Source organism: Palaemon carinicauda, chromosome 23 (assembly GCF_036898095.1).
Source record: "Palaemon carinicauda isolate YSFRI2023 chromosome 23, ASM3689809v2, whole genome shotgun sequence".
Taxonomy (NCBI): Eukaryota; Metazoa; Arthropoda; class Malacostraca; order Decapoda; family Palaemonidae; genus Palaemon; species Palaemon carinicauda.
In genome coordinates, this window is record NC_090747.1 from 111,917,507 (window position 1) to 111,930,832 (window position 13,326).

The 13,326-nt window shown below is 38.3% G+C and overlaps 1 protein-coding gene across 1 annotated transcript in view; it reads right to left on the reverse strand.

Annotated features, from left to right (window-relative positions):
* Positions 1-9,797: 9,797 nt before the first annotated feature.
* Positions 9,798-13,326, reverse strand: part of LOC137617738 (neuropeptide SIFamide receptor-like) — a 53,501-nt gene continuing 49,972 nt past the window's right edge. Inside the window, exons 6-7 of the mRNA XM_068347735.1 lie at positions 11,151-11,324; positions 9,798-9,980 (exon numbers count right to left, since the gene is read on the reverse strand). Of these exons, the coding sequence (XP_068203836.1) occupies positions 9,798-9,980; positions 11,151-11,324 (357 nt within the window). The remainder of the gene's footprint in view (positions 9,981-11,150; positions 11,325-13,326) is intronic.

Genomic DNA, 13,326 nt, shown 5'->3' on the forward strand with positions numbered 1-13,326 from the left:
TTAAATTTGTGCTTGTGTTATATAATCGTATTTCGTAATATTGCATATTAGAGGAGACATTTAACTGTAATTATGGTCATGATTATAGGAGCCTGGATAGTGTAATAACACCACCAAAAGATATACTGGCCTAGCATATCCCAATCAAAATTGACATTAAGCTGTTCATCTTCAGGTAAAGTACATTGCTTTGACAGTAATTAAAATCATGTAATTTAGAGCTTTGATTTTCCTAGGCTAAGTGGCTGTATTATAGTAGTTCTGTACTTTTAGTGTTATATTTATAATCCTACGCTTAGGTTAGGTTAACTTCTGGTTCAAAGTCAAACTAAGGAAAACAGTATAGCAAGATTAGGATGCTTATTTTTTGAATGCTCAAATTGTTGATGGACAAGCAGTAATGAAATAGAAATGTATTCTATACAGAACAAGATGATTTATTTAATATTTCGGTAAAATTATATTTACGGACATCAGAACCAAAACCCCGGCTTCCCACTGGGGGTCCCCCCTTATCGGCGGATATATATATATATATATATATATATATATATATATATATATATATATATATATATATATATATATATACATATATATATATATATATATATATATATATATATATATATTACATTACGTATTTATTTGCAACAAGAAATGTCATTATTGAAGGAAACGGAAGTTTTTCTACAGGGAAAAGTTGGTTTTTACTTGGAAAGTTTTCCCTGTCCGTAACTACAATAAAACTAATATTTCAATATGAGCTAAATTAATGCCCTGGTCTATCGTGTAGGGCATCATCTCAAATATTAATCCATAAAACCACATTGATGTTGAATTAACTTTTCTGCTGAACTTTTTATAAATCATTGAGGAAAACAATGCCAATTATTAGGTATTTAATTCTATGATAATTTTTGCATATTGACTCATTTTTAGTAAATATGTTACTTAGAATGTTTACATTATCACTATTTTTTGACATAGCCTACACTCCAAAAGAAATGTTTTAATATGTTGCCTTTTCTTCATTCAGAAAAGTATTTGATATGATTTTAGGTTATTTTGAGACAATTTAGAATAAATACCGTAAATGATTTTAGGAAATATTCTAGTGGGAGTGGAAATCATTGTGTTATTGTAACCATTACATTAATACAGAATCTCCACCAGTTTAAATATACATTTTTGTGATGACAAGATTTGTGTTTTATACATTTTTTAACATTATTGTTCTTGCAAACCATTCACATTTATATTAGCCTAACCGTTTATCTATCAAGTATATAGGGGAGGACCAAATAGGTAAATCAGGACTGATAAAAGTATGGAAATATGGCATCAGTTTCAGTATTTATAGGGCTTCATCTTAACCTAACCTAATCTAGGACCCCATGGCCTTGCAGGCTAATGGATCCTAGCATCACCAACCTACTCAATAATTATCGTTTATCGTAATTTGTTAAGAAGGATTTTAATGATAAAGTCTGGTTTTAGGGAAACGATGCAATAAGGAAAATTAATTTTTCAATATTAAACTTACCCGATAATCATGTAGCTGTCAACTCCGTTGCCCGACAGAATTCTACGGAAGGGATACGCCAGCGATCGCTATACAAGAGGGGGGTGTACTCACAAGCGCCACCTGTGGCCAGGTACTGCAGTACTTCTTGTTGACACCACTTCAATTTTTCCTCTGTCGTGCTTCCGGCAAGACGTTCATGGATACGCTTATAATTTTGGAGTCTTGTTCACGGTTTTTGGTGAAGTATTGCTCTAAGATTTCAGCTTTCGCTATTCAGGAAGTTTTATTATTAGCTTAGCTAGCTTTTGGAATTAATTTGATTAATTATGGTGACGAAGAGAGTATGAACTCTCTTTCACCTTTTAATGGCCGACCCTTCCCTTAGACGGAAGTGTTGGTGTCTAAGAGAGTATAGACTCTCTTTCTTTATTTTGCTTAACAAAAGTTATAGATTTATTTTATATCTCTCCGCCTTTTATAGGCCTCTTCGATTAACTTCCTTTTTTAGAAATTTATTAAAATTAATTTTTATATTTGTTTATATTCGACCTTTCCTAATAGTAGGCGGTCTTTTCTTGTACCGAAGTTAATTAACATTGAGCCCGTCATTTCGGTTTTACCTGTTAACATATTATGCTATTTTAATGTTTTTGAAAGAATTTCTTTGATAGTCTCGTACTGTTTCAAAGTTGAACTAACGTTTTGTTTTGTCTCTTCAGTTGTTGACGTTCAGAACGTTCAACTTGCGCTCTATCGTTACGATAGAGAGAGAATTTTCACGGTGTCACGTTGCAGTAAGAGTAAACCGTTTCTACCGTTTTGTTCATTCTTTCTTAGCTTAATGGTTTTAATTCTAATAAAGGAACTTTTTATTTGGGAAATCTTTCAGTTTTTTTCCTTTAACAATAATATGTTTTAACGAGTATATATGATTGGGCTCTTCTCTCAGGTTCTAAGTCAAGAGAGAGAGAGAGAGAGAGATAGAGACGGAGGGAGAGAGAGCTGGATAAACGTTTCGTTCAGCGAGTTACGTTGTTATCGTTTTTGCTCTTCTCCCTAGTCTCTTTAGGAGAAGAAGGTAAACGTTTCTAGAGTTTATTCTTGTTCTCAAGCTTTATGCGGTGAGAGATTTTAAACGTAGTTTATTTGATCTAGTGTTTAGTCTCTTTCCAGCCACTGAATTATTTATCTTTCATTAGATTTTTCTGTTACATTGTAATTCTGTTTTCGCAATTACTAACTTTTAAGGAAGGATAGAATTGCGTGTTTCAGGTACAAACCACTTAAAGTTTCGAGTTCAGTGAAATAAGTGCAAACAGAAATTCAAAAGTGATAAGTGATTAGCGCAAAGTGTGTCAGTGTTGTGCGTGAGGGTACTTCTGTGCGTGCCAGTCGTCCTCCCAGTCCGGGACCTCTTGCAAGCTCCCAAGCCCAGGGGAGAAGCAATGTCGAAGGGCAAAAGGGTTCGGCAGGCCTTGATCGGCGCACAGAAGTATCCTCGGTGGTTGCGGGCGTGTCTTACAGAGACCGTCACTCCCACCAGCAGACGATTGAGCCCTTATTTTGCTCGTCTGCAGAAGAAATTTCGGGGAGAAAACGCTGGACTCAGGTCTCAAGACCTCTTAAACGTAAAGTCCAGACCTCTAGAGTTCAACAACCCGGATGCAGTCATTGAGTTAGCTCTGACTCTCCGCAGTCATCAGGTGACTGCACACCTCCTAAGAGAGGTAAGGCGATGCCTCAACAGACCTCATCTTCTATTAAGGCTTTGCCTCAACAGACCTTATCGTCTGTTGATCCCAAGACGACTTTGCTGCAGTCCATGCAGTCGCAGCTTGCGGTCTTAATGCGTGAGTTTCAGGCTGAGAAGGTTACACCTCCTCCTGCGATCGCTCCGCCTCACCGCAGTCCAGTCTGCCAGGCGTACGATGTTGAGGTTCCTCAGGATACCTTACCGCGTACTGAGTTGCCAGTTACCAGCGGTGTGCAGCAACCTCCGCCTTCCTTAAGGCAACCTCAGCAATGGGAGCAGGAATCTTATGCCTTACTTCCTCCGCTTCCGCTTGCGGTTCCACCAGCGAGGCAACAATCTCTTGAGGTACGACAACCTCTTCCATCCATGAGGCAGCCACCTCAGCACTCGCTGCAGCGACCTCAACCCTCCTCAAGGCGAGAGCCTCAACTCCTTAGGCTAGCACCTCAGGAACCTCAACTCGCGAGACAAGAACTGCGTTCTGCGCAGCCGCTACTTCAACTCTCGCAGCTCACACCTCAGGAACCTCAACTCGTTCCTCAGGAACCTGCTACTGCGCATCCGCAACCCTTACAGCAAGCGCAACTCTTGAGGCAGCAACCTCATGCTATGAGTCAGCCACCTCAACGCATGCATCTGCCACTTTCTCCTCAACTTGAGCCTCTTCCCATTCAACTTGGAAATAACAAATGACAATAATAACACCTCATTACTTTCATAACTTGCATTTGTAATCATATACATGTATGCCTACACAAACATTATGATAATGGAGGTTATTTGTATTACTTAATATAAGAATATATATGTATTCCTTGCAATATATTTTTAACAAAATCGCAAAATATGGCAAAAATATCTTCAAAACAAAAATGAATCATGAGTTATGAATGTAAGGTAAATATTATGTTGATATTAAAACCCCATGCAAGCATGCATGAAGTAATGCAGTGTTGCCAACAGGGCGAGTTTCCCTTTCCTGAGGTGAAGTAGATTATAGTACATTTAGTGCAGCTTAATTCTACGATTATCATGCCGGCTATCAAATTCATCAACAAAACAGTCTAAATCAATTCCCTCGGCACGTGCACTTTCAATGGACAGTAATGCGATATTACTCAATCTAGCACTGGTCATGGTATTTCTGAGAAATGTTACACGCCATGCAACACGCTCTGCTTACCTTACAGCATGCTCTACATACAGCATGCTCTGCATACAGCATGCTCTGCATACAACATGCTCTGCATACCTTACCGCATGCTTCTCAGTCACACATCTTTGGTTGTTGCCAACTCACTAGACTGTCAAGCAGTTTCATAACGTTGCCTTCTAGTCTGCTGCTTTTGCTCCAGTGAAACCCTCACTGAGAGAACTTAGCGTTTCTCGGATATGGTCCCTGTAGATGAGAAAGTGCTTTTCTCCCTCCTTCTGATATTCCCTTGAGGACTCTGTCATTTGGAGAGGAGCCTTTAGCTGCGTAGCCTCCTATGGACTTTTATTTAAGCATAACATGCTTCCAGGGAAGGTAATGGTTCCACTTCAGTCGCTAACCCCGTCTGTTACCACACCTGCTCCCATAGACCTTGAGCTGTGTTGCAAGACATGCAGTCCAAGCTTAGTCCTTGTTAGAGGATTTTTTGTTTACGGAGTCAGTGTGTCACTGGGTAGACGTTCAACAACCAGCAGAAGTGACTTGTTGTGACGCAGTGCGGCAACCTCAGCAACCCGATAAGGAGTTGTCTGTACGACCCAGACAGTCTAGACAGCTTCGGGTTGTCACTGTACTTCCTCGCTTCCCCATGGTTGACAGTTCACAGATTGTGCAGCAGTACCATGATCTTGTGTCCGGCTCCGTCAGACGACTGGCTTTTAAGAGCTCCCACAAGTCGTCGCTGTCTGGAGATTCTCAGATGGACTATGGATCTGACCAAGGAACTGGGCCTCCTGGTCAATTTTGAGGAGTCTCAGCTCGTCCCATCCCAGACCATTGTCTCCCTGGGTATGGATCTTCAGAGTCGAGCTTTTCGGGCTTTTCCGTCGGCCCCAAGGATCTTCCAAGCCCTAGAATGCATCCAGAGCATGCTGAGAAGGAACCGATGCTCAGTCAGGTAGTGGATGAGTCTAACAGGGACACTTTCATCGCTGGCCCTGTTCATCGTGTTAGGGAGACTCCACCTCCCCCCCCTTCAGTATCATCTAGCTGCTCACTGGATAAAGGACATGACGCTAGAGACGGTCTCAGTTCCTGTCTCCGAAGAGAGGAGGTCTTCTCTCGCGTGGTGTAAGAACAGCTTTCTTCTCAAGGAAGTCTACCTTTGGCTGTTCAGAAACCCGACCGCCGTCTCCTCTCGGACGCATCAGACACGGGCTGGGGTGCGACTTTGGACGGACAGGAATGCTCGGGAACATGGAATCAGGAGCAAAGGACACTTCACATCAATTGCAAGGAGTTGTTGGCGGTTCTTCTGGCCTTGATAAACTTCAAGTCCCTCCAGCTTAACAAAGTGGTGGAGGTGGACTCTGACAACACCACAGCCCTGGCTTACATCTTCAAGCAGGGAGGGACTCTTTTGTGGAAGTTGTTCTAGATCGCAAGGGACCTCCTCATCTGGTCTAAAGATCGAAAGCTCACGCTGGTAACGAGGTTCATTCAGGGCGGTATGAATGTCATGGCAGATCGCCTCAGCCGGAAGGGTCAGGTCATCCCCACAGAGTGGACCCTTCACAAGAATGTTTGCAGCAGACTTTGGGCCCTGTGGGGTCAGCCAACCATAGATCTGTTCGCTACCTCGATAACCTAGAGACTCCTGTTGTATTGTTCTCCGATTCCAGACCCAGCAGCAGTTCACGTGGATGCTTTTCTGCTGGATTGGTTCCATCTCGACCTGTATGCATTCCCGCCGTTCAAGATTGTCAACAGGGTACTTCAGAAGTTCTCCTCTCGCAAAAGGACACGGCTGACGTTGCTTGGCTCCGCTCTGGCCCGCGAGAGAATGGTTCTTAGAGGTACTGCAATGGCTGGTCGACATTCCCAGGACTCTTCCTCTAGGAGTGAACCTTCTACGTCTACCTCACGTAAAGAAGGTACACCCAAACCTCCACGCTCTTCGTCTGACTGCCTTCAGACTTTCGAAAGACTCTCAAGAGCTAGGGGCTTTTCGAAGGAGGCAGCCAGAGCGATTGCCAAAGCAAGGAGAACATCCACTCTCAGAATCTATCAGTCTCAAGGGGAAGTCTTCCGTAGCTGGTACAAGACCAATGCAGTTTCCTCAACCAGTACCACTGTAACCCAGATTGCTGACTTCCTGTTACATCTAAGGAAAGTAAGATCCCTTTCAGCTCCTACGATCAAGGGTTACAGATGTATGTTGGCAGCGGTTTTCCGCCACAGAGGCTTGGATCTTTCCACCAACAAAGATCTACAGGACCTCCCTAGGTCTTTTGAGACCTCAAAGGAACGTCGGTTGTCCACTCCAGGCTGGAATCTAGACGTGGTCCTAAGGTTCCTTATGTCATCAAGATTTGAACCTCTCCAATCAGCCTCTTTTTAGGACCTCACATTAAAAACTCTTTTCCTCGTGTGCTTGACAACAGCTAAAAGAGTAAGTGAGATCCACGCCTTCAGCAGGATCATTGTTTTCACATCTGAAACGGCTACATGTTCCTTGCAGCTCGGTTTTTGCTAAACGAGCTTCCTTCACGTCCTTGGCCTAAGTCGTTCGAGATCCCAAGCCTGTCCAACTTGGTGGGAAATGAACTGGAGAGAGTACTTTGCCCAGTTAGAGCTCTTAGGTACTATCTAAAAAGGTCTTAACCTTTACGAGGACAATCAGAAGCCTTATGGTGTGCTATCAAGAAACCTTCTTTTCCAAGTTCTAAGAACTCAGTTTCTTACTATTCAGGCTTCTGATTAGGGAAGCACATTCTCATCTGAAGGAAGAAGACCTTGCTTTGCTGAAGGTAAGGACACATGAAGTGGGAGCTGTGGCTACTTCAGTGGCCTTCAAACAGAGCCATTCTCTGCAGAGTGTTATAGATGCAACCTATTGGAGAAGCAAGTCAGTGTTCGCATCATTCTATCTCAAAGATGTCCAGTCTCTTTACGAGTACTGCTACACCCTGGGACCATTCGTAGCAACGAATGCAGTAGTAGGCGAGGGCTCAGCCACTACATTCCCATAATCCCATAACCTTTTAACCTTTCTCTTGAATACTTTTTATGGGTTGTACGGTCGGCTAAGAAGCCTTCCACATCCTTGTTGATTTGGCGGGTGGTCAATTCTTTCTTGAGAAGCGCCGAGGTTAAAGGTTGTGATGAGGTCCTTTAGTATGGGTTGCAGCCCTTGATACTTCAGCACCTTAGAGTTGTTCAGCCTCCTAAGAGGAACGCTGCGCTCAGTAAGGAAGACGAACTTATTTAAGGCAGAGTAATGGCTCAAGTCGACTTCCTTACCAGGTACTTGTAATTTCATTGTTATTTTGAATAACTGATAATATGAAATACGGGATACTTAGCTTCTTGATATACATGTACACTGGTTTTCACCCACCTCCCTGGGTGTGAATCAGCTACATGATTATCGGGTAAGTTTAATATTGAAAAATGTTATTTTCATTAGTAAAATAAATTTTTGAATATACTTACCCGATAATCATGATTTAATTGACCCACCCTTCCTCCCCATAGAACCAGTGGACCGAGGAAAAATTGAAGTGGTGTCAACAAGAAGTACTGCAGTACCTGGCCACAGGTGGCGCTTGTGAGTACACCCCCCTCTTGTATAGCGATCGCTGGCGTATCCCTTCCGTAGAATTCTGTCGGGCAACGGAGTTGACAGCTACATGATTATCGGGTAAGTATATTCAAAAATTTATTTTACTAATGAAAATAACATATTTCAGATCCCATACAATAGATTTTGTTTATAATTTAATTTTTCACCTGAGCTTTTAAAGGATAAATATAATATTTAGAAACTCAATGTTTGAAATACAGTATGTGCTTTACTAAGTAAGTCATACAGACGATATATACAGGCTAGGGCCTTTTTTATTTAGACTATGACTATCACGTTAAAAATAGATACTTGATGATGTTTTTCACAAATCTATCTAATGGGGTAAATATTTGTAAATACAGTAATTATATTTGTCAAATTTTTAATGTTATCGTTTCGTAAATGTTATGATTTGGAATGTTCTCAGAGATGCGTTTATGAGGGTCTGATAGTACATGCTTTGCTTTAGCAAAACTCGGAAGGTCTGTTATTTTCGTTATTTTTCAAAATCCTGCTTTAGAGTAATGCCGACAGATGGTACTAGTTTGCATTTTCTTTGTTGGTATAAGACAATTTCTTGCAAAAATAGCAAGAAAATAAAAACTAACAAGAAAATTTTTTTATACTGTATATATATACAGCATATATATATATATATATATATATATATATATATATATATATATATATATATATATTTTATATATATGTATGTATGTATGTATATATATATATATATATATATATATATATATTATATATGTTTATATATATATATATATATATATATATATATATATATATATACATGTACATTATATATAACTGGAGTGAAATATGCAATGAGCTGTCTTGTGCTTGTGCTGTGCTTTGGAAAGGAAAGGCCAGACTACAACTAAATATTCATATGATGAATAATTAATACTGTACGTCGTTAATCATAAATGAGCAGAGTTGCACCCCAAAATTGCTTTGTGTTTAAAATAATGTTATATAACAATGCCAAATACATATGCAATTGATTCACGAACAAAAATTTGAAAAATAAAGCTGGGGAAAGGAAATGCGTTGAAATTAGCCGCATTAAGTTGATCTATAAATGTATGACTGCGGAAGCCATGGTACGGAGGCCGTTGCACTGCCGAAGGTTTTGAATAGTGGCTGTATGATCAATACTTAATATATGTTATGTAAATGTTACAACTGAGTTAAATTAGATGTTAAAAATAGTGATACAGAGGGTTCTGTTTAGTCGGTACGCCGTAATTGAAAGGTATGCATACGGGAGATGAGTTTATATATCCTGGGGATACATATGCATCTAAGTGTATAATTGATTCTGTTTTAAATGTCAAGTCAAGGGAAAGCTCGTTTGTAGGCTAAATTTCTTCACTCAATCTTTATTTAGACATGTCATAATAAGGCTACGTTTCCAATGCTTGGAGAAATGGATCCGATATGGAAAAGGTTTTCTCCAGTCAAACTTGTTATATGTAGAGGCTTCTTCCTCGTCATGTTCTATTTCTTCTTCTTCTTCTCATTTATATAATTAAAATGAAAAATTGTCTCCTACAAGGCATCTGTTGTAAATAATTCTCAAATAAATACATATATCAATAAACAAACCTAACTAATGAACAGTTTCTCACCAAAGTCAAATTTAGACGAGCATGTAGAATTGGGAGTAACAAACCCCATTTAAAAAGAAATAGAATTAACCTTTTTAAAAATGGTTTTACACATAAGTGGAATTACCATTAACCTGCGCATTGGCACAGTTGGTGAAATTGTTGAGAATACACTTCCGGTAAAGAACTGTTGAAGTATTTGAAGATCTTTCGTTCACTGATCGCTTTTTGGGTCCTGGGGTTGTGGTAGTTGAGGAAATAGGGCTTTTCCCTTGGCCCTCAGAAGAAACCTGGAAATAGAGGGACCACTGTAGTTTATTCAATAATATTCGTACCCAAGTGAAACTATATAACTCCCAATTATTATTATTATTATTATTATTATTATTATTATTATTATTATTATTTTTATTGTTGCTGTTATTGTTTTTATTATTGTTATCTACACCAACGAAGTTGGAAGGAGGTTATGTTTTTGTTCCTGTTTGTGTGTGTGTGTTTGTTTGTTTGTGAACAGCTTCTTGGCCACAGTTTTAATCGTAGAGTAATGAAACTTCCTGGGATTAATTGTTATGTAAAAGGCTGGAAATTATTGAATTTTGGAAGGTCAAGGTCAAAGGTCAAGATCACTGTCAAGCAAAGTGTCCAATTCACGTAATTAACCATAAGTTTGGTCATCGTTGTCACAGAGACTTCAAACTTGGTTCATATTTGAGTGTATAAAATCCATGCCAATCAATACATATTTAGGTCAAAAGTCAAGGTCAAGCTATAGGTTGAGAAATAAGCTGCCGTGGTGGAGGTCTGCACTCTACTGAGTGCCCCTCTAGTTATTATTATTATTATTATTATTATTATTAGTATTAGCTACAATCCTCGTTGGAAGAGCACGATGCTACAAGCTCAAGGGCTCCAGCAGGAAAAATAGCCTAGTGAGGAAAGGAGATAAGAAATAAAATATAAAATAAGTAATGAACAATTAACATAAAATGTTTTGAAATAGATCATCCATATATAAACTATAAAAATAAGAAAAAATCAAGAGGGGTGTACCCTCAAGCAAGAGAACTCTACCCCAAGACAATGGAAGACCAGGGTACAGAAGCTATGACACTACCCAAGACTAGAGACCAATAGTTTGATTTTGGAGTGCCCTTTTCCTATAGTCAATTCTTTTTAGTGAGGCAGATTTGCACTGACTCGCAGGGGTGTCCTTTTAGCTCTGAAAAGTTTCCTGATCGCTTATTGGTTGGTCAAGATACAGATAGCAGAAAACTTTTCAGAGCTAAAAGGGCACCGCTGCGAGTCATTGCAAATGCGCCTCATTAAAAAAATTGAGTATAGAAGAGCAGCTTACCATAGCTAAATAGTCTCTTCTACCCTTATCAAGAGGGAAGTTATCGTCATGAGTCCTTATGATACATTATGAATAGAAAAATTGTATCATCATGATATCTTACCTGAACTAAGAGCGATTTCCGCTGGGGCTCCACGGACCCCGACGAAGTGGAGCAAAAGTCAGAGGAAACCTTAGACTCCAGAGGTGTGAGGTTAGTTGTCCGACCTGAGGAGGGGCCCTTGTTGGATGTGTCCAGGCGGAGGGGCGAACAGCAGGAGCGGGAAACTAGGATAGCCTGAAAGAACAAAACGAAAGATTAGCTGCTTGTGAGAAGAGTGTTATTATTATTATTATTATTATTATTATTATTATTATTATTGGTGTTGCTGTTGTTATTATTACTATCTAAGCTATAACCCTAGGTGGAAAAGCTTGATGCTATAAGCCAGCCGAAGGGCTCCAACAGAGAAAAATAGCCCAGTGAGGAAAGGATATAAGGAAATAAAAACAAATGATATAAGAGATAATGAATAATTAAAATAAAATATTTTAAAAACATTGACAATATTTAAACATATTTTATATATAAACTATAAGAATAGACTTATTTCAGCCTTTTCAACATACAAACATTTGCTATAAATATGAACTTGACATTTATATATGTAGAAGGTGAAGAATTTCTTAGTTAGTCTTAAAAGCAAAGCAATAAAGGGGCTGGCTATAAAATATATTAACTTTTATATATATGGAATTTTTTTTTTTTTAGGTAGCCTGAATAAAAATGAAGCATAAGATATTTATTAAAAATATCATCATCATCATCGTCATCAGTCATAACTAGGCCACAGCAGGACAAAGGCCTCAGTCTTGGTTTTCCCACTCGCATCTGTTTATGGTCTTTCTATGCAAGTGTATACTCGGAAATATTCTTATTTCGTCAATCCATCGTCTTCTTTTCCTTCCCCTTCTTCTTTTGCAATCCATAGTGACCCATTCTGTTATTCTTAATGTCCATCTATAATCTGTCATTCTCATTATATGTTTCTGCCCATGTCCTTTTCTTTCTCATGTTAGAATATCCTCTACTTAAGTTTGCTCTCGTATCCATGTTGCTCCTTTTCTGTCTCGTAGTGTTATTCCCATCATTAGTCTTTCTCACGGTCCAGAGTGGTCTTTCCATAGCTGTTTGAGTTGTAACTAGCTTGTATGTATAAGTATAAATAATTAGAGAAAATAGGTAGGTAGGGCTTCAAAAGTTCAAACCTCCAGCAAATGTTTTCATGGTGAGCAGACTGACATAAGTATCTTTTCAGTTCATATATGAAATTTCTGTTTTGGTGTTAATGTTGTTAGAATATTCTATTTTAATTGTTCATTACTTCAAATATGGTTTATTTATTTCCTTATTTCCTTTCCTCGGTGGGCGATTTTTCCCTGTGGAGCCCTTGGGCTTATAGCATCTTGCTTTTCCAGCTAGGGTTGTAGGTTAGCTCATAATAATAATAATAATAATAATAATAATAATAATAATAATAATAATAATAATAATAATAATAATGATAATAATAATAAGTGATAAAATCTTAGATCTTAAAAATAAATGCCTCAATATATATACACTTATAATAAAGGATTTTTTGATGCTCTGGAATAAAAAAACATAAATTGTTTACAAAAAAAAAAAATATATATATACTAATAGAAAATTCTTTAAATATTGAAGTATTTATCTTCCACGCCGAGTTTCTAACTTGTTTCCACGGGGAGAGATGAGTCTAAAACTTCCACCATTTGGAAATTAACAATGTCTTCTATACGAGTTCCAGGCTCGGTGAGAGAAAGGAGAAATTATTGATTTTATATAATGTATTCGATTTTATGAAAATGACAGATTAACACCATTCTGAAGAAAGTAAATTCACTTTTACTAGAGTTTTAAATAGTTTTTTTTATAGTTTTAAATTTTCATACATTGAAATCATCGTGTTTTTTTTTTTTTTTTTTTTTTTTTTTCCAGCCAGTCTTCTATTATAAGGTTAATTCTAAAAGCAATGCCTTCTCCATCATAAGGCTCATTACTACACAGTATTCTAGAAGTTTTGTTCCAGCTTTGACCAAGTTGTGGAATGACCTTCCTAATCGGGTAGTTGAGTCGACAGAAATTCAAAAGTTCAAACTTGCAGCAAATGTTTTGATGTTGAACAGGCTTACATGAGCCTATTTTGATAGTTCATATATGAAAGATCTGTTTTTAATATTTTATTCTAATTGTTCATTACTTCATATATAGTTTT